At 46.1% G+C, this 22,105-nt stretch overlaps 1 protein-coding gene across 5 annotated transcripts in view; it reads right to left on the minus strand.

The window, feature by feature from the left end:
* Positions 1–15,796: 15,796 nt before the first annotated feature.
* Positions 15,797–22,105, minus strand: part of TOR1AIP2 (torsin 1A interacting protein 2) — a 36,574-nt gene continuing 30,265 nt past the window's right edge. For all 5 annotated transcript variants that reach the window (XM_046681710.1, XM_046681712.1, XM_046681711.1 and 2 more), the window contains one exon: positions 15,797–21,174. In XM_046681710.1, coding sequence (XP_046537666.1) covers positions 20,420–21,174 — 755 coding nt within the window. In that variant the 3' untranslated portion in view covers positions 15,797–20,419. The remainder of the gene's footprint in view (positions 21,175–22,105) is intronic.

Below are 22,105 nucleotides of genomic sequence, written 5' to 3' on the forward strand. Positions count from 1 at the left end.
CTCAAGATGGCCTGCGCACCTCCCGGTGGCGGCGAGGCCTGGCCTGTGCCAGAGGAAGCTCACCCCACTTGGCTGCACTGCACTTTTCAGCTGCGGAGTCTGTGCTCTGGGACACTCTCTGGGACACTTTTCAAACTGCACCCTAAACAGGAAGAGAGGGAGGGACGGAGGAACACCCAGTCCTCTCCACCATCTTGTCTCCACCTCCACCTCACCACTCCTGCTCCAGATTTCTTGTTCCGCATCTTTGATAACTTGGAGTCACAACCAAGTGAATGTCAAAATAAATGAGGAATTTGAAATACAAATCCCACAGGGTCCTCTGTTCTTCACCTGGGGAGGGGGCAGCTGGGCGTGGATTTAAGAGTGAATGCCCCTTTTCATCACCTAGAATGTCTATTTTCAAGGCCCAGACCCACCATCTTCCTCTCCCCTGCTGCTCGCACACTAACAAAGCCCTCTCCGTGTGCCTGCTATCCCATTGTTGCCTCAGGCAGAGCTCACATCCAGGGAGGATGTGTTCTTTGTTGGGAAAGGGCACTTGAAGTGTCATTGCTGCCGACCTCTCAGGTGGAAGTGGCCGTGCCGATGGTGGGGGGCCTCACTGGGGAGCAACCAGGCTTCGGCCTCCCTCCCTGCCCCACCCACGCTCATCTTCCAGGCCTCTGGTGTCCCCATCTGTAGCTCAGGGTTAAAGCATGAACTCTCTGAAGCTCAAGGAGCCCCAGAGTGTCATCCAGCGAGCTCTCGCATGTTGGAAAGGGAGGGAAGAGGAGAGATTGGGGACCAAATTCTCTGCTCAAACTCCAGCAGAGACTGTAAAAACAGGATAGGTATGGAGTTAAGACCAGAGGACCAGGAAATAGTTTTGTGTGTGAAAGGGAGAATGCAGGGAGGATGAGGGTGAGAGTGGGTCTGCGTGTGTGTGCACTTGAGTGTGTATGAGAGAAAGACACCCTCCCCATCACAGGGCCACAGGGAGCCCTGACTCCAGCTGGGTGGGCAGCGGGAGGCCTGACCTGAGCAGTCCAGCACCCAGGCCTCCAGAGCTCGGGGAGCTCTGCCTGGCAGGCCTTGCCTCAGGCCTTCCGGGGGGCACAGCTTCCCCCTCGGCCCAGGAGGCAGTTGGCCACAGCTCTGTCACCGGTTGTCTTCTGGGAACAGAAACTGAGCAAGTCTCTCATCACTGTGCTCACCCCAACCTCAAGCTATCTCCTGCATCCCCGCAGAGCGGCCCATGCCCACCCACCCCTGCCTCTCGCCCACACGTGGTGTGGCAGGGCTACCCCCTCCCCCACCCCCACCTCCCGCACCTCTGTGCAGCCTCAGGCGTTGTGCTGGGATCACAGCCCAGGCCCAGCTCTTCTCCCTGGTAGCACCTGAGCCCCCACAGCCTCAGCCCCTGGTCACAGGTCCACTGTCCAGGTCCAAAGGGGTGAGGAGGGGCGGGCAGAAGCTGTGGGCAATATCGCAGGCCCATCTCCCCAACACCCATGGGTCTCTCTGACCAACACAGTCCCTGGCGCCTTAGACCCCATCAGCCCATAAACAGTGTCATGCCAACCCAGATCCCCAAAGCATTGCCCTGTCCCTGCGGTTTCTGCAAGAAGCTTCTTCCACCATAGAAACTTCTCAGCTGTTTTCTATACTCCAGTTTACAAGTGTTGCTCAGAGCCCGCTGGTCATGTCCAGGGGAAGCACACGGAATCATAAATATCCAAGGTCGGGGGCTCTCAGACAGCGCAGCAGCGAGAAGAGGCACAATGCTCCCCCAGCTCCACTTGCTCAGGATGGAAATGGCCCACACTCCTTGAACCTGGGGCACTGACCTGGGCATGTCACAGACAACAGTGACAAGGACAGCCAGCACCTCTCCCTCCTCCTCAGCTGGTCCAGGCTGCTCCTCTCTCCTCCCTGTTTGGCCACTATTTTCACCTTAGTCCCCCAGCCCCACTGGCCGTCCCTCCTCCACCGCCGAGCATCTCCCTCTGTGGAGAACCAAGTAGTACACAAGCTCTTGAAAGACGCTGCCTGCACCTCAGGCTTCTTGGCGCCTTCACAGGGCGCCTCGGGTGCCCAGCACACAGCACCCTCCAGACCTTCATCCCCAGACACAGCTGGTGTCGTGCTGGGTACAGCAGGAAGCAGGAAGCAGGTTAGGAAGACCTTCCGGGTCACGAAGCCGGTGCCTCCTTCCTCCCTGTGACCTCACACCCTGCAGAGGTAGCAATCTAGTCGTGATCAGAGGGTGGAGTTTCGTATCAGACTTTAGTTTGAACCCTAGCTCCACCACTTACTGTGTGATTTAGGCAACTTTTAGACCTCTCTGTGTCTCAGTTTCCTCGTCTGTAAAACTGGGATCACCTTGCCTACCTTATTCCATGGTTGTAAAAATTAAGTGAGCCTGGCACACACGTGGTAGCCACTGTCATTAGCAGGATTTTCAGGTGGACCCAAGTCTGAGATGTGGAGGCAGCAGGGCCCCGAGCTGGGATTGCTCAGGCCTCGGGGGCCGGGGCGGGGGGGTCCTCTGGGTTCCACTCTATCTCCTGGTCTCTACTCGCCCCCGAGCCTTCCCTAAGCCTCCCCTCCTCTCCCTGCCCGTTCCAGGCATTGCCGGGACCACGTCTCTGCTCATTACTGCCTCTCTCTTCATTCGGAACCCCCCTCCCCAATAACTGCCTGTGACTCTTTGGGGGACCAAGGCTCCCGTCACCCGAGGACTGCATTTTCACCTCACATTTGCCCCAATAAGCTGAACGAATGAAGGAGAGTATTCACATTCCAACTCAGAGCACAGCTCTCAGCCTGGCTCTCTGCTTCTCCTTTCACTGGCTTCCAAGTTCAAGGCTTGGGTTTGAACGTCCCATCAGAAGGGGTGCAGGGGACTTCCAGCCCTTCCTCTTGAGCCTGGACTGCTTGGCTTGTCCATCCCTGGCCCTGCTGGGCTTCACTCAGAACCTGGAAGACATTCTGGCTTCCATGCTACCAGGAGTGGACAAGGGGTCCCAGGCATTAGTGGGGAGGTGACAGCGGGGAAGAAGGGTATCCTGCTGTCTGGGAGGGAAGGGCGGGAATGTGTTTTTGCAGGATACCATCTGCATCTTCAGGGAGAACCAGCTGGAGGAGTGGACCTGCCACGTCCACATGGCCTTTCCCGGCGCTGGCTCTGTGGGCCCACCTTCACTGTGCCCTGCGTCCTCCTCCTCACGTCCTGCCTGGATCCACAGAGGACAAAGAAAAGTGACGGCCCGGCTGTAGACCTAACCCATGGGCCACAGAGGACTCTCTTTCTCCGACTGGCCATCATATGATCACTCACATCCCCTCCTCCCAAAGGATGTAATCTTCCTAAGAAATAAAATCAAAGTTCTCTTTCTGTGTTCAGCTTACAAAATGGTTACGCCAACCCTGCAAGCCTGCTGTGCTCCTGTTCATCTGTGCTTGTCACACCACTCTGTGTGGCTCCTGGTAAGTTTTCTATAATTCTAAGGTGTTTGAGGGAATGTCATATCCACAGACTTGTTTCTACTTCAAGATGAGCTCAGGCAGCTTGACTGGGTTTAGACTGAACTCTGGGAAATACGACCCTGGGGCCTCATTCTGCTGGTTCTGTAAGAGAACATCAAACCCTTCCCAGGCACCCCCCGACTTGCACCCTTGGAGGGGGCTGGCCGGCAGGACTTGCACAGCCCACGAAGTGCCGCCGACCGACCACCTGCACCATCTGCCTTCATCTCTCTTCCTTGCCCTGCGGTGGGTACAAGTGGGACAGGGCTCTGTCAGGGCAGCTCATAGTGCCTCTGCCTTTTCCCCTTTTCCCTCTTCTCAAGGGGCTTTCAGGGTACTTTTTAGATGTACTCTTTGACACTTAGGCCATGAGTTTTGCTCTGGATCTAACTAAACAACTCAGGGTTAAACAGAGGCCTCACCCTCCTCACAAAATCCTCTGAACTCTTCCCAAACATGCAGGCCCAACCAAAAGGAGAGGCCTCTCCAGATGGCCACTTGGTACTCTTACCCACAAAAGCAGTATAGCTGAGGAGGGGTCAAACCCCAGGGAGGGGTCTCCCAAACTCCTACCCAGGCAGGAATCCTGAGGCAGAGTGGAGTCCTAGGGAAAGGGATGGGAGGAGGGTGGAGGATGTCACCTCCACCTTCTTGTGCCTAATCTCTAAAAGGCAAGATCATTGAAAGCAGCCACGTGCAGGCTGTGAAAATCTCAGTTCTCCAAATCTGTGAAATTATTGTCCCACAAACATATCCAAATACATTCAGGATAAACACACATCATGAATATTCTTAAGGATAGTATTTTCTTCTTTTTAACTCATTTGTTGGCAGCCCTGAACTCTTGCTGAAGCTTGGGAGATGAACATGCACCTGGGGCCCTGCCCCAAGGAAGGCAGAAGTCACCCCTCTCCAGAAGACTTTCTCCCACAATCCCAGGCAAGCCTACTTTTCCAGGAGGGCCATTCCCAAAGGTGGCCAGTCCCTGGGGGAGGATTTGCCAGTTCTCCAGGGAAGCGCTTGGCTCCTCCACTTCCTCTTTATCCTGTCATCAACTGGCCCTCACCCCCCATTCTACACACCACCACCACCACCACCACCACCAGCAAGGATCCCCTGCCATAGCTAGGAGCTGGGGGGTAGGTAAGGCAGCCCTTTTCCCCAGACTCACTGGCTCCCAGGCCTGCTCCACCCAGGGGAGTTCCAGTCTTAGCAGAGGTGAACGTCCAGAGGCTTGGTGGCTGGACCACACTGGGCATGTGAGATTGCTTTCCCTTCCGGGTCTCCACAGGAGGTGACAGAGCTCATCCAGCCCCAGCCACAGGCACCTGATCACCTGGAGGAACACTGGGTTCCAGCGCTGGCCTGCCAGTACAAGCCAGGTCCCACGTCCTTTCCAACCCATCCCAAGATGTATACATTCTTCTGGGATGGGTTTTCCCTCGGGCCAGAGCTTTTCCACCCATTGGGAATTACATCCTTATTCCTCACAAAGGACCACTCCTCTGAGAGGATTTGTGTTCTGAGTCTAATTAAACATCCTGAAATTAAAGCAGAGGCCTGACCCTCCTCACAACGCCCTCTGAATTCTTTCTCCAAACATAGAGGGCCCAACCAAAGGGATCCGGAAGGATCAGAAGACTCTAGACCCCAGGCCCCTGAGTCTGAGGCTTTCATCAGCCCTCTCACTTTCTCTTGCCTCTGCCTCCCTCCGCCCACCCGGCCCGAGAACTCCCCCCACCCTGTGTGAGGAGGAGTCTGGAGCTGGTGACGATGACTGAGGAGGAGCCCAGAAGTTCAGTTCAATTAAGAACTGAGAATTGTAAATAGGGGAAAAAAAAGTGGTAATATAAAATGTGCCTGAGATAGACATTGGAAGGATACATAAAAAACTAATAAAAATGGTTTCCTGTTGGGAGAAAGTGAGGACGCAGAAACAAAGCTCCTCAATGTATGTCTGTTATAGTATTTTGATTTTTGTAACTCTACATTTAGAAAAGATTTTTTTTCTGAGTTAAATTACACCAAAACTGTGCCTGAGAATAGAGGGTGCCCTCCGGGTATTGCACGTAGGCATGTGTGTGCCCACTGTGAGCGGGGGAAGCCCGCAGAGGCCTCTGTTCTCATCCTCCACTGTAAGAGATGCTGTGTTGTCAGACGGTGGCCGCCTGGGAACGCCGTGAGTCTCCTAAGATGCTGCCACGTTTGAATCCTTCCGGCTCTGGGGCTGGGACACGGCTGCCCTTGGGCCTCTCTCCAGAGACTCCACAGACAACAGGCGGTCCATGCTACAAGCTTGAAGCAATTTTCTCCCCACAAGGCCAATGGGCAGAAGACTAGACGGAAAAGCAGTGTCAGGCAACATAGGGTCATTTTGTATAAGTTCTTTTTGAATTATTGTTTGTTGTGGTAAGCTATATATAACATAAAATTTACAATGTTAACCATTTTGAGGTATAGGATTCAGTCGCGTTAATTACATTCACAATGTTATGCAACCATGACCACTGTTCCCAAAGCTTTTTCATCACCCCAAACGGAAACTCTGTAACCGTTCATGTTTGAATTTTTTTTTTAAAGATTTTATTTTTTCATTTTTCTCCCCAAAGCCCCCCAGTACATAGTTGTATATTCTTCGTTGTGGGTCCTTCTAGCTGTAGCATGTGGGACGCTGCCTCAGCGTGGCCCGATGAGCAGTGCCATGTCTGCACCCAGGATTCAAACCAACGAAACACTGGGCCGCCTGCTGCGGAGTGCACAGACTTAACCACTTGGCCACGGGGCCAGCCCCGATGTTTGAATTATTTTTAACAGCTATGTTTTATTGTCGCGTTAAAGCAAAGTTTTAAGGCAGGCTCATCCTGCCGGTCTTGCCGCAAGGACAGGGCTCAGGACCCCTGTAGGAAGGCGGGGTGATATGGGATCATCACGTCCCTTCCCCCATGATGAGAGAAATCTCCTAAGCAGAAACCAACTTCAAGGAAACTCCGAAGATAGAAGGGCTGGAATGTAGCTTTACAGCCTATCCTGGGGGAAGGAGGGGGGAGTCCTGGGCAGGCAGCATATTTTAAGATGAGAAAGAAGAGGATTTGGACGTGGAGAGAATGAACCAGCTGGGAGATGCAAGGTTCAGCGGGTGGAATCTCACAGTGGTGGGAGGGTGGCTTGGAGGCTTGGCCTCCTTCCTCCCTGGCTGTCAGCACACTCAGGTCCTGGGCTGTGCCAGCCAATGGGACGGATGGCAGAGGCTTCAGGCAGACCACTCACGGTCCCCAGGTGACCTTCTTGGCTCAGCTGCAGACCTCACGGCACTGGGCCTCCTCTGCTGAGCAGCCACCTCATGGTCCCCAGTCCCCAGAGTGCCACAGCAGGTGGAGTACAGACCACAGAGCGGGGAGGGAAGGAGAGGACACCAGGTGCACACTAGCATCACCAGACTCTCCACAGGGACCTCATCTAACTGATCCCTTTGAATGTGCATGAGGCCCACGAACCCGCTGGGATTCAGCGTGAATGCACATGCATCGGGTTTCCAGAAAAGATCCATGCCTCCCCTGCCAAAAAAAAAGTTCAAAACACAAAACAGGAATTTCTTGATCCTGTTCATCATCCCACCTGGAATGACTTTTCAATTACAATTCTGACTCCACACACCCATCTCCACCAGCCCAAATTTGACCCATGCTTCAAACTTTTCCCATGATTCAATGATTTACTCCTCTGCCATCCCTAGAAGTAATCACTCCCTTTTTTGGATAACTCAAGCATCCTATCTCCTCCTCTCCGTGGCCTTCTAGGTTGGAGCACTGATGCTGGGCAGGCCCTGTATCTTCCTTGGGAGACAGGCTGTTCCTGGAGGGCTGATTCACCACTGCATCAGCCCCAGCACCCAGCACCCAGCACAGGGCTCTGCACACAGTTCCCAGTCAGCAAAGTCTGCTAACAGAAGGGGGATGCATTTCTCCCTTTCGTTGGGCCGTTTTTAATATTTTGAAAGAGACAGATGTATTCAGAAGTGGCCAGGAAGAAATAGAACAATACAATAAATATGAGAGGAGAAGAAAAGATTTGAATTCAGGGAGCAGAGAATGCCCCTTATTCCCTTTAAGTGGAGTTAGGTTACAATGTTTATGAAACGCTGGGGCTTCATTTACTCCCAAGCCTGTGATGACAGCAGGGATCTAAGGAAGTTGCAGTGTGAGCCCCTGGAGAAAATGATTCCACAGTGGATTTGCAGCAAAGTGGGTAACTCCAGGGCCTCTGGGCGAGGTTGCCTGCTGGGGAGTGTAGCTCAGACCGCTGGGAGAGCCGCCAAAGCTTTCTGCACCTGCTCCAGGATCTGGAGCAGCAAGCCCTGAACAGTCAAAGCTACACTCCTTTGGTAACGGGGGAATTTTCCAGTTTCTCTATCACCTCCTCACTAAGCTCCCTCGCTTTCGGGATTTACTCAGCAACCAGGACCAACCCCAATAAAACAAGTTGGTCATTTAAAGATTCTTCCAGAATGAAGCTCCTCCAAATCAACTCATGCAAAATGATCCCCCCACCCTATCCCTCTTGCTTCCACACCCAGCTGTGAAAAGGTGGGATTCTAGAGGCATCAGTCTGGAGGTCAAGGCTTGGCTTTTTTCTGGGGCACATTTTTCAGGAGTGCAGACCGACCTGGGGGGAGCAGCATCCACCCACAGCAGTACCTCCCAAAGGCTTTGGCATTGAAACTGGAGCTCTGCTGCTGCTTGAAGCTCTCTGAGTGGTTCGGGCAGGGCTGCAAACACACAAAGGTGTGGCTATCTCCCTGGACTTGGCATGGCAAGGACAGTCCCCTCCTAGTACAGCATTCGCAACAGTAGCTCTGTCCTCTAAGCGGGAGCATAGGGAACCAGCAAGCATCTGTACAACCTGGGACCGGAGTCTAGACACCCTTCTCAGCCCACCCTGTGGAGACTGCGGGGTGGAGCCCTCCTCCTCCAGCTCCACGTCAGGCCCTGTTCCTGTGCATTCCCTGCCTGGGGGCTCTGCTCTGCCTGCCCCAGCTGCTCCTGACCCCACAGAGGCCCTCCGGCCTGGCTGGAAGCACTGAAGCTGCCCTACTTGCTGCCCACACATCTGGTGTCACCTGCATTGGGCTGCCCACGGAGTGATGTTTGGCTCCTGGAACGTGGGAAGCAGAGGAGGATTGAGCCAGGGAGGATGGAGAACAGTACCTGTGGATCACGTGTGTGGAAGGACCAGGTGAACACCAGAGTGGGGCCTCCCTGCCAGGGCCTCCTTCCGCTCCCACCAAGGCCCCTGCCGGGCTGCTGGTCCTGCCGTCTTGGTGCTTTAGACAATAAGCACCTCAAAGTAGAGGGAGTACTCTGTGGAACAAGTCCAGAGTGCTGACACAGCCACAAAGCGGGGCCAACAGCAATCTTCCACATCACAGGATAGTTCAATAGTAGTTTCTTTTATTTGTTTGTTTGTTTACTGAGATATTGCAAAATGATTACCACAATAAGTTTGGTTAACATCCATCACCACACGTAGTCACAGATTTGTTCTTGTTGTTGTTGTGATGAGATTTTAAAAATCTATTCTCTTAGCAACTTTCCAGTAAACAATACAATATTATTAACTACAGTCACTGTGCTATACGTCACATCCCCAGGACGTATTTATCTTGTAACTGGGTTTTATTTTTTTAAGTTGATAACTCAAGTTTGAACGCATTCTAAAGCTCTGCATTTTTACCCTCCTCCTGCCCCAGCCACTATCTTCTTTGTTCTTGATGTCACACTAGCTTCTTTTAAATACTGTGCTTCTCTAGTTCTCTTGCTGGGTTTCTCCGCAGTGGCCTAGGGCTCAGGATCTAGGTTCTGGTCTCAGTTTTGCACCAATAACTACATGGCCTTAGATAATCACTTAGTCCCTCAGTTTCCCCATCTGGAAAATGAGGGATTTAGACTATATGACCATTTCAATCATTTTAGTATTGCACGCCCCCTTTTCCCCACACAGATTCCTGACTTAGAGACTTCTAGGCAAAGAAACTTAAAGCCAAAGTGTAAGATACCTACTGGTTACCCAAGTACAATCAAGTGCAGTCAGAATGTTTCAGTAAAGACAAAGCAACTTGATTGTCAGAAATCTGACTCGTGTAACTTTCAGGAATCTGTGTGTTGCATAAAGTTATATAAGAAGTTAATTGGCCAGAAGTCATCATTTCCTTGGTGAGTCAAGTGGTTCCCTCTGCAGCTGTGTCCACAGCTTCGGCCCATGTGACAGCTATTACTCTAAGGTGAACCCAAGTGCTCCTAACCTGACACAGGCAGGAGGGCCAAAAGGGGACTGATCTTGAAAAATAGTCAATAGAGAGGAGGGCTAATATAGGCAAAACTGTCCATTCAACTAACATTTTGGGGGGCCCCACAGTAGGTGCTAAACATTCTGCTAGATGTTAGAGAAACATAAATGGAAAGTACCACCCTGCCCTCAAGATGTTTATACCCTAGGTTGGAAAACTGACACACATTTTCGCAGGTGAAATACTAAACCCTTCCAGGTATTTACTTGTCCTGGACTAAAACACATAATAGAGTCTCAGATAGTAGGAGACGGAGTTGGTGTTCTCAGACTGGCCATGGTCAGAGACGGGTGGGTCTATCCGCCTGCCAGAGGTGGCATAATTACTTTAGGAAGTTGATACCAACCTCAGCACTTCTTTCGCGCCAGACTTTGTCCTCAGATCAGAGAGAAAAGAGTGAAATTACTAAGGATGGTGTCTTAGTTAGGGCTGCTACAACAAACTATCACAGAGTAGGTGGCTTAGACAACGAACATTTATTTCTCACAGTTCTAGAAGTTGGGAAGGCCAAGTCAAGGCGCCAGCAGATTTGTGTCTGGTGAGGGTCTACCTCCTGGTTCGTGGATGTCGTGTTCCCATCGTATCCTCACATGGTGCAAAGGACAAGAATGCTCTCTGGGGTCTCTTTTATAAGGGAATTATCCCATTCATGAGGGCTCCACCCTCATGACCTAATCACTTCCCAAGGGCCCCACCTCCTAAAAACTATCACATTGGGGGTTAGCATTTCAACACATGAACTGGGTGGGGGACATAAGCATTCAGTCAATAACATATGGGTCCCATGTTACTAGGGGCAGGAAACCACTGATCAAGGTAATTTGGAGACAGTGAAGAAGAACTGAAATTCAACCAGAGATGGGTGCAGATACACAAAAGATGTGCTAGGTGAAAGGCTAGAGCCTGGAGACGATGGAAATAGATAATGAGGTGAATTAAAGAGCCAAGAGAGGAAAGAAGATAGACTCTAAGACTTGATCCTGGCCGTTAGGATCATAGGGTCCAAGGGCTGGAAGACTGCCAGAGGTCATTATGTCCACGCCCACCTCGATGCATGACCACAGAAACCCTCTGACAGGGAAAAAAGCATACAATTCTGAAGGATAATCAGACAATCCTGGAGTCTACGATGTCATTACAGGGCAAAGCCAGCCCTGGCAGAGTGTGACCCACTGGTGTTTGACAACTATTATGGGGTCAATCACCTGCAAAGATTCAAGGGCAAAGGTTTGACTTCGTCTTCTCGTTCCTCTCAGAAAATGCAAGCTCCTGCTGCTTCTATGCTAAGAGGAAGAGGAGGACTGAGCTACAGAAAACACCTAAGCAGAAGGCTCTTAAAAAATAAAAAGGGGGACAGGCGGGTGGCGCAGTGGTTAAGTTCGCACGTTCTGCTTCAGTGGCCCAGGGTTCGACGGTCCGGATCCCAGGTGCGGACATAGCACCACTTGGCATGCCATGCTGTGGTAGGCGTCCCACATATAAAGTGGAGGAAGATAGGCACTCATGTTAGCTCAGGGCCACTCTTCCTCAGCAAAAAGAGGAGGATTGGCAGCAGATGTTAGCTCAGGGATAATCTTCCTCAAAAAAATAAATAAATAAAAACAGGGGCCAGACTGGTAGTATAGTAGTTAAGTTTGCACTCTCCGCGTTGGCGTCGTGGGGCTCACAGGTTCAGCTCCCAGGCATGGACCTACACATTGCTCATCAAGCCATGCTGTGGCAGCGTTCCATATTCAAAATTGAGGAAGATTGGAATGGATGTTGGCTCAGGGCCAATCTTCCTCACCAATAAAATAAAATAAAATAAAAAGGGTTCTAATTCCACTGGAGTGTTAGTTTCTTAGATACTGGAGCCACACAGGACTAACCAAGGAAACCCAGGGGTGGCTACAGGATGGGTAAGATGCAGACAGAGGATGAAGGACTCACCACAGCTTTGTTATTCTACAAGAAAGTATGTTTACAGGTGCTGGACCAAATGTAACCGACCTTGGTCATGTGTGCATTTGTGTCTGTACCCACATGGCCAACAGAGCCAAAGCCTGGTCAGTGCATCGCCTCGCCATGAGGCCAGATCACATGGCCAGCCCTCGGCAGCTCTGAGGAGGAGGAGAATGTGGAATTTGGCACACCTCGTCCGGGCGTCTAAAGATGGTGGTCGAGGAGAGGATAATCAAACCAGGCAGGCAGTGCTCGGTGAGACTACCTTGCACCACAGGACACTCACAGCACTGGGTCACCTTATATTCATCAGCATCACCACACAGCAAGGGAACCAGTGCTCATTCCACTTTTCAATATTTTAAGAATGGTAAATTTGGGGCTGGCCCGGTGGCCTAGTGGTTAAGTCTGGCGTGCTCCACTTTGGTGGCCTGGGTTCAGTTCCTGGGCCGGGACCTACCCCACTTTGTTAGTGGTCATGCTCTGCCGGTGGCCCACATACTGAAAAGTAGAGGAAGACTGCCATGGATGTTAGCTTTTCCTCAGCAAAAAAAAAAAGAAATAATAATAATAATAATGAGATGCTGGTCAAAGGGTACAAACTTTCAGTTATGAGTAAGTTCTGGGGATCTAATGTACAGCATGGTGACTACAGTTAATAATACTGTATTGTATACTTGAAATTTGCTAAAAGAGTAGATTATAAGTGTTCTCACCTCACAAAAAAAGGTACCTATGAAAGGTGATGGGTATGTTATTAACTTGATTGTGGTGATCATTTCACAATATATATGTATATCAAATCATCGCATTGTACACTTTAAACATGTACAATTCTATTTGTTAATTATACCTTAATAAAGCTGGGGAAAACGTAAATAATACAAAGCAGATAGATTAGATATCATAATTTTAATCTTCCTATGATTATTTACTATTACTTAACAAAATAGTCTTTTAAAATGGCATTTAACGTTTAGGTATTTATTTCCATTTAGGCCATGAGTCTTTTTTTAAAGAGTCCTATTAGAAATTTTTCACATCTTGTAAAGATACGTTAAAAATAGGATATCAAAACTCTGCCACCTCAAAATTTCATGGGGAGGAAATAATTCCAAAATTATGTATAAGGACTTCTATGTGTCAGATATAAGGAAGAATAGAGTATGCAGAAAAGTGCAATATAAATGCTATTATTATAAATAATATTCAGTATCACGTACAAAGGGACATTTGGTCATATGAGAACAACCGTTAGTGGTTTTGACAGCACAGTGGATTAATGATGAATTCGTCTAGGCTTCTGCTTTCCTTGCTTTCTGAGAAATTTCTGGGTTTCACTCAGGAAGCAATACAGTAAAAATCTGATTGAAGAAATATATAGAGAATGGAAAATTGAGATGCAGTTGTCATCGATGATAGAATCAACATGGCGACTCAATAACCAGGAGTACACGATGTTTGTTCACATGGCTCAGAATTGTGTTTGGTGAGTAATTATAGCCCCACATCATGTAACAGAATTACTGGATATAAGCAGAAGGACAGTGGAGCACATTCAAATTAACCTTCTTCAGCCAAAGACAAACTACATGACATATAAGAAATTATGAAACTGACTCATAGCATACTTAGACAAGGCACTCAAACAAGATTTTTTTTCCCCCCAAGGAAGACCAGCCCTGAGCTAACATCCGCTGCCAATCGTCTTTTTGCTGAGGAAGATTGGCCCTGAGCTAACATCCATGCCCATCTTCCTCTATTTTATATGTGGGACGCCTGCCGCAGCATGGCTTGACAAGCAGTGCATAGGTCTGCACCTGGGATGTGAACTGGCGAACCCTGGGCCGCCCAGTGGAGCCCGCAAACTTAACCGCTGCACTACCAGGTGGGCCCCAGAAGAAGATGCTTTTCAAAAGGCTGCTTGACACAAAAGAGTTACTGAACATTTGCAGATAACAATACCAATACTGTGGGGCTTGCCAACAAGCCATCCTGCTTACACAACCAAACTGGTGTAGCTCACATGGAGAACTCAGTTCCAGGTGCCCAGCAGCCTTGCCTGACTGGATGCAGGATCCAGTAGGCCTGTGGCTTCAGCCCCACTTACCACTTTGTTTCTATTCTTTTTCTGATTCTTGAAGATGCAGCTCTTGTTTTTGAGCCTGGCTCTGTCTTTTTAAATTTCCCTTGAAATATTTTATCTATTATTGTTATGTGTTTGAGTTACAGAAGGACGCCAACTTAAAGTGAGAACTTAAAATGGCATCTCAGGTAATACGATAATAAAAGGCTTACTGAATTGTTGGTTCATCTTAAATATTGATTTGTATATTAGAAAATTAGGGATCATAGAAAGTGTCAGGCTCCAGGTCAAAAAAGTTTACGTGTCTTCTCTTCAGTGCATGTGTGCCCAGCGGCTTTCTGCAGGCCCTAAAATCATACACCACGTGGGAGGATTCCTCAGTAAAGCAGTCCCTGCATGTACACAAAACAGGATCTGCTTACTCTGTTTCCTTTTCTTAAAGTAGTGAAGCTCTTCACTCAGTAGCTAAGATCCTATCTTAGTTTAGCTTGACGAAGCTGCTTTGTTAAAGAAAAAATATTCAATGGCACTCGTTACAGACGGGAAGGCTGACTTTATCCAGGACCCTCGTGATAGGTGTAGGGACCACTGCAATGGGATTTTACAGTATGGGAGAGAGATTGGGTTCAACTCCAAGTACAGCATGGGCAAGTGGGAATTTACAGCCCAGGAGCAGGGTGGGGGTCCAGTGGATGGAAAACTACTGAGAGAAAACATCAGGGATAAGTAGGGTTTTGGCTCAACTCACTTAACAGGATTCTTGCTGAAGACAGGCCAGGGTGATCAGACCTCACCTGAGGGATGCTGGAGGATGGGGGACCTGATAAGATATCCAGAGTGATGGGATATGGAGGGAGCAGGTTCTGGTTACACCGACTTAGCAGGGTTCTTTCTAAAACTGAGTTTTACAAGGAAGGGCACTGAGGGGCCTAGAAGGTTCAGGAGCCTGAAGTTTGATCGAGCAAAGAATCTTTACCAGCTTCTGTATCAAATATTCCATGACCCAGATTGCAACTTCAGACCTAATTTTTAGTGCACCCTGTTTAAATTACAACTCCTACAGTAATCCACATCACCTCTCTTCCTTATTAATCAGTATTCACAGTCTTAAGGCCTCAGTCTGTCCCACTGTACCTGGAGAAGTACGTGACATCCTCTAGTGGTGAGTTGACGTATTAAAAAAATAATGTTGTTGCAAACCTGCTGTGGACTTTTGGAATAAATATTGGGAAATTCTATGTTCTTTCCCTTCGGGCTCATCTCATCCTTTGACTTTAGCCCATTTCACTGAAAGCAGAGATTTTAAGATATGCTGGCTCCTGAGCGTTTCTATTTTTCTAAGCTGCAAGATTAAGCTTTTTAGACTTTCAAAGTCGAATTCAGATTTGGTAGAAAACTATTCTGTAAAATGTGAACAGACGTTGTTTTCAGTTAGGTGTGGAATGTGGGGGCAGAAAGCCGGGAGAAGGGTGGGTGAGGGGCTGGGATTGTATTCAGGTACTTCTGCTCATTCTGGTTTGACATTATAAGGCAGAAATTCTTAACACACTCTTGGCCTCTCCCATCCCAACACACAACTGAATGATGTCCACACTTAAGAAACACATTCCCAGTCAGCACACGCCGGGCTAAGTGCAATTCCCAGGGCTCTACTTATAACCCCACTCTCTCTCCTACTCAGAAAGCCTCCTTAAGTGGGAATAGCACATGAAGAATGCTAAATGAGCACTGCGGTGGGTTCCAGGCAGTGCCTGCGCCGGTTCACTCTGCAAATGGCCGCCCGACCCTCACGGGGTTCTTAGGCTCTTGAACTCACTGCCAACCAAGAGCAGTTTCCTTTCCCACCATTAATGACCACAGGCCCATTTCTATAAACTTGCTGTTTTGGAACTTTAATCAAGAATCAGACAACCGAGAAAAATGAAGGAGATTTATTTTTGGTAATAACCAGACAACTAATTTGAAAAAGGCACATTCTTCAAAATCCATAAGAAATCAAAAGACATCGTGGTTACATAAGGAAAAAGGGAATGCCAAGAAATCTGACATTAATACTGGAAAAGTCCACTTATTTTTTGTTAAGTAGGAAAAAACAAAATGCGGTTGGGTTTAAAAGTCAATGGGCTGCTGCTTTGTTTTATGATGGGGATGGCAAATAGATTTAAATCTCTCATCATCTGATCAGCTGGGAGCAGAGGCCTGGAGCTCGTGTTGACAATGCTGAGGCCCACTTTGGACACAGGGCGGAGGGCTGTGACTTCTGTGGACCAGTCGTGACAAGCACAACATCCTCCTGCCAGCTCTACCCGACCACAAGGTTACTAAGCCCGCTGCTTCCTGAGCACAAACGTTCTTTTTGGTTCAGTGCTCCTAGCCAAGGGCAAATTTAGTTTACGAGCCTCAAGGAGGAAAAGTGGGAGGTTATTTCCCAATATAGGAATCAATCTATGGATTTTTAAAGACATCAAAACAAGTGAAATAGACATCGCAGGTTCTACTGGGAGGAAAGGCATGGAAGACAATTATTTATATCTTTACAGATTATTTACAGATTAGGGGATGCTAATTGTGTTCTTAGGCCATTTGGATAAGGCTAGTGCCCTTCCCTAGTTTATCTATGTTTCTAAAAACAGCTTGAGAAGCAATGCGTATAGATACAGAAGGGAGAGGGCAGTGTATTAGTTGGAAATGAGTTTAATAGCCAAGTCTCAGTCTGAATGAGGCACATTTAGGCCCCCATTATCAAGTACTTCACAACCTAACACCTACACCTGAACATGAATAGGAGTCAGGCCTATTTTAGAGCCATCTGGAGAAACAGTTTTACACGACTGTCTTAACTTCATGGGGTTCTCTCTAGGATGGGTGACGTCTTCGTTGCAAATATATTACTATCGATAACCAGTATTTCCCATATGACTCATAAACCTCAGCATTTTATAATCTCATGAACACCCTTGGAAAAATTTTTAAATAATCATTTCATCATATTTATATAAATTATGATAAAGAAGTGATTTTTAATCACTGATAATATTCACAATACATATATAAAAACAAACGACATTCCCATTGAACAAGCGATACACAGTGTTCAAGGTACTTTAATTTTGAAAAAAACAAAACACAAAAGCAACATGACTTTTCAACAAATTCTAAAATAAAATATATTATGCTCAGATTGGTGGCCAAAATATTAAAATGAAGACTGACATTTGTAAGTACATATTCAACTTGAAAACCAGATTAAAAACTGCTTTTATAAAATGGTATGAGGGCTTTACAAAGATGTACCTGTTTATTTTTATAAGTGTTTTATTGTCAAATGGTAAAAGAAAAAGGTTTCATGTTGCTATTTGAAAGTACTTCTCTACAAATAAATTGTGTATGGACATACGCTTTCTTCCCATTAAATAGTAACCTAAGTGGATATATTTTATATTTTCTACTTAACATTAGTTTTTGAAGTGCTAGACACCTGTATATGCTGCATAAAAATTTTGGTCAGACACATGAAAACATAGTCCTGGTGAAGATCGTCTTGCTGAATTACTGTCACTTTCACATGCCAAATTGATATGTTTGCTATATTTTAACATCAATGAACATTATGCTTCGTGTCTTTAACAGATAAAATTGTAAATCAAACAATTAAAAACCATCAAAGGGTCAAAACCACCTCAGCTTGGAGGCTTTCAAATAAAATACATTTAAATTATTTTATTGATTTAAAAAACAGAAATAAAAACAACAGCATTACTACAGTTAGTGACGTAAATCCCCTGGAACTTCTCTGCCATGGAAACTAACGAGGAACCCTAAAGTTTACCCTAAAGTAACTGGGAAACCTAAAATTTCCAGGGGAAAAAACTCGAGTCCAGAGACAGTTTCTGATTCCCCTACTTGCTTCCAGAACCCTGGGATTACTCAAGAAAGGATTTATATTAATATATAATGTAATGAGAGTTCTGCAATAATAATTAAATGGTGATGTCTGGGTATCATGTATGGCATCCTACGCTCACAAGTCATTGTTCTAAGTCAACTAAGCAAATTACCTATCACAGTAATGAAAGATGAACTACCAGACACACAAAAGAAAATCTGAAAACTTGAAAAATGTAAAAAACAGAAACTGAATAGAAATTAAGCTAAGGGTATATTTAGATAATAGATTTTAATTATTTGTACATTTAAAAAATATATAATTTTATGCTTTAAAACTTATCATTTTATTCCTCAGAAGACCCAGAGCTAATATACTGCTTCTTTTTAAAATGATTTTTGAAATAGTGGACAGAAAACTGACAAGAGTTTCGGTTGATTGCACTTAGGCATGGAAGGAAAAGTGTTTTTAACAAAGGCTAAACAGTAAAAAAAAAAAATTGTGACTTTTTGAAATTTTTCTAAATTATACTGAAAGGAAATGATGAAAAACCACATTCAACTGAATGAAGAAACAAGAGTATTTGTCTCAACTGTGATCTGAGTTGCTGACAGGGACCAGATGGATCTGAGGTAGCAAGCATCAGCAGGCCGATGGGATAGTTTACAAGGCACCATTGGTTTTGTGATGTAATGCTAACATCTGAGATCTATGCTATATAGATTTTTCTTCAATTTCCTCTGATTTTATATTGGATTGATACAGATATTATACTCACTATGATTTAACTTTCTGTCCAGGCAGGTCTTTCCTCAAATCTCTTGGAAGATTCCCTCAGAGTCCCAAATGAAAACAGTTCCTTTAGCTATGCCCCTATGCTCAACTGAGCACAACTGGAGGCCTTGGCTAGAAGAGGTTTATGTATTCTTTCTGGAACAGATCTTTTCAAATAGATTCTTCCTCCATGTCTTTGAGATCCCTTCCGAGGTATTAATAAAAATCCCTATGTCTTCTTAGCGTTTCTGAAAATCCTTCCATACTTTAATCACGTGACTTCTTAAATATATACATACACACATACTCACTCTCATAGCAGCAGAGAGGTCGAAACCTAGCTGAACCACGCCAGGATCATGGTGATAGTTCCTAGGTACATCATGTAATGGAACAGACCCTTTGTTAAACAGATCAAGATCATTTTACTGGAATTCTGCTTTCAGAACTGAAATGCAAATAAACGATGAAAACGACGACTGTCTCCAGAAACACTGCTCTCAATCTCAAGCACAATCACAGACCATGGTCCAACAATTCATATTGGCCATTAAAACCTCTGAGAATCTATCTAACATTTCTACTTCCTCTAAGCATAACATCTCTTGCATGTCTCTAATTGTTAACCTGACAGGACTAGCTGGTCAAGAAATAAGCTGCCTTATATAATGTTCCATCACTGCATAACAAGAAAGAGTTTGGTAAAGTTATGCCAATCTGACCATATAAAACCTACTATTCAACTGAGATTAGAATCTCTTTTGCTTAAAAGTCACTCAAACTCTCGTCCTAGGCTACTAAAAAATTCCACTCAGGGGAGACAGAAATGACTAACAGAAATTAACAGAAGCATCAGAAATATGCTACTGAATACTAGTTTATACATTCTTCTGTTCACCTGTAGTTGTTTATCTTTCATAAATAGCGTGTCTATACAACAACTCTACACATTTCATTCTCTTCCTACTCATGAGTTTTATTACATTCATTTTTTTCTACCCATTTCTTATCTTCTAAGATGTTTTTTCACTTAATTGGTGGTTTTCAAACTTCATTATCAGTGGAATTCCTTGATCCAATTCAATCTTAATGGAGAATCCTAATATATAAAGTAGCCAAAGGAGAACAGCTCTGATACAAAGTGGCGGGGTGCCAGGAGACACAGCCTGAAAATCACTGCTCTAAGTCAATCAGGAAAGTTGACGTAAAGACAGTCAATTGGAATTTTTTCATTTCCAACATTTATAACCAACTTCCCCGTTGTTTCCAATGAGTACAGCTAGTTCCACCTCAGCTCGTTAACGGAATAAAAGCACAGTGCCTTACAGATAGCTTTTAGATAAGTATTTGAATTTGTGTTTCTTTTTTTCATACTATTCAAAAGTGCAAATTAGTATAAGATGTAATCCCACAATAGGTTATTAAAATATTTAACATGTGATAGAAAAATTTTCTAAAAATTATCACAGCTTCATAACTGTGATTGCTTTGGTGCAAGTCCACACTCTCCAAAGGCTCTTCAGAGTGTCAAGAAAACAAAAATCACTCTGTACTTACTCTGAGAAGAGTATCTTCCCGTGCAACGATTCTGTGGAAGATATATTTTTGCATTTAAAAAAAATTCCTCAGTTACATATACCATGCTATATTTCAAACCTGATTTGCTCAAAAGGCAAGGGAAAAAAATCTGGTCAATTTTTTAGCTTTGTCAAGCTTAGATTAGAAAGGTTTTACAAAAAGTGAAAAATGAAAAATTATTTTCTAAAATAAGCTCGTTTGTGCTCTCCTCACATTCATCAATCTCCTTCCACATAAATGGAAGGCTTTCAGACTCTTCAAGGAACCCACACCTCCCATGACCACCTGCAGGCTTAGCTCCTCAAAGGCACCCCTGCTCCTCTATGCTCCTCACTGGCTGGACCGGCAGCACCAGGTGTGAAATTCGGCTCCAGAGCCCACTCAATTTATCTGAGTCCATGTGGTTGAAGGAGCTGGGAGTGTCAGAATCGGTAAACCTGGCCCAGAGCAAATCTCTCACTTTTTCTTCCGTTTCTCTTAGGCCAACACTTGCTTCCAACGTTTCCTCGTCTAGTAGAACGGTGAGGACCAGGGCCACATCTTTAAAGGCAGCGTTCTCATGGTCACAATACTTGTAGAAGATCAAGGTGGAGCCTGCGGGAAGGGACTCAAAGCGGTGCACCACGGCAGCCTTCTGGCCGTTCTCGAACCCAGAGCTCAGCTCCATGTCGACCAGGAGCTTGACCGTGTCGCTGTCGTGCAGGGTTCTTCCGGCCCCATCAATCTGAATGGCAGAGACTTTCTGCGAAGAGGTGTAGGCATCTGCAACATGGTAGCTCAGGCACTTCAGGGTCTCTCTCCCCTCTCGAGCGGCTGTAAGGATGATGGTGGCCGGCTCAGTGGGGTGTGAAGCATTGAGGTGCTTCTGGAGAAACTTCCGTCCTCTCTGCCACAGAAAGGAACTCTGGCCTGGAAATTTATCCTTCAATTGGCTGAACTGAACCAAGAAGGCCTCCAAAGCTGGATTGGGCACTTGCTGGGCTGGAGAGGAATAGTAGCTACTAACACAACTTAGCAAAACAAGAGTCACAACCAGGAAGCCAAGAAAGATACAGCCTGTCGGAGAATGAGAAAATACAAGACAAAATTAGAGAGAACGTGAGTCAGAAATAAAGCCTGTGGTAAACTGAAATGAGGTAGAGATACTGTCGGATTTTACTGGTTGTGGTTTCTTTTGCCTAAATCATTTAAACTTTCCACTATTAAAGCCGGTCAGAAATACCTTTGCTCTAATTTCGTAGATTTAATTATTTGAAGATACAAAATCTTTGTTAAAAGGTAAGCTGCCATGGCCGAATGGTTAAGTTTGCACACTCTGCTTTGGCCACCCAGGGCTTTACCGGTTCAGATCCTGGGCGTGGACATGGCACCACTCATCAGGCCATGCTGAGGCGGCGTCACACATGCCACACCTAAAAGGACCCACAACTAAAATATACAACTATGTACCAGGGGGTTTGGGGGAGAAAAAGCAAAAATAAAATAAAATAAAATGTTTCTTTAAGGAAAAAAAGGTAAAAACTAAGGGGGCTGGCCAGGTGGCCTAATGGTTAAATTCAGTGCACTCTGCTTCAGGGGCCCAGGTTTGGTTCCCAAGCATGGACTTACACCACTTGTCCATGCTGTGGTGGCGTTCCACATACAAAATAGAAGAAGACTGGCACAGATGTTAGCTCAGGGCGAATCTTCCTCAAGCAAAAAGGGGAAGATTGGCAATAGACATTAGCTCAGGGCAAATCTTCCTCAGCAAAAAAAAAAAAAAAAAAGTAAAAACTAAGTTTATTTGTTGCTATAACTAATGATGTGATTTAGAAATGAACTATCAGGATATGCTTCCACCTTCTCACAGTACCTACTACCTGTAACAGGCCATTTTTTTCTAAAAGGTCAAAATGTAAAAATGCCACTTGAGAAGTTAATACTCTCTAATTGAAAAGGCAGTTTTAGTTTCTTGTTTATGAAAAGCTCTTCCTCCTGTGGGAATTCC

Source organism: Equus quagga, chromosome 13 (genome assembly GCF_021613505.1).
Source record: "Equus quagga isolate Etosha38 chromosome 13, UCLA_HA_Equagga_1.0, whole genome shotgun sequence".
In the NCBI taxonomy this organism is placed as follows: Eukaryota; Metazoa; Chordata; class Mammalia; order Perissodactyla; family Equidae; genus Equus; species Equus quagga.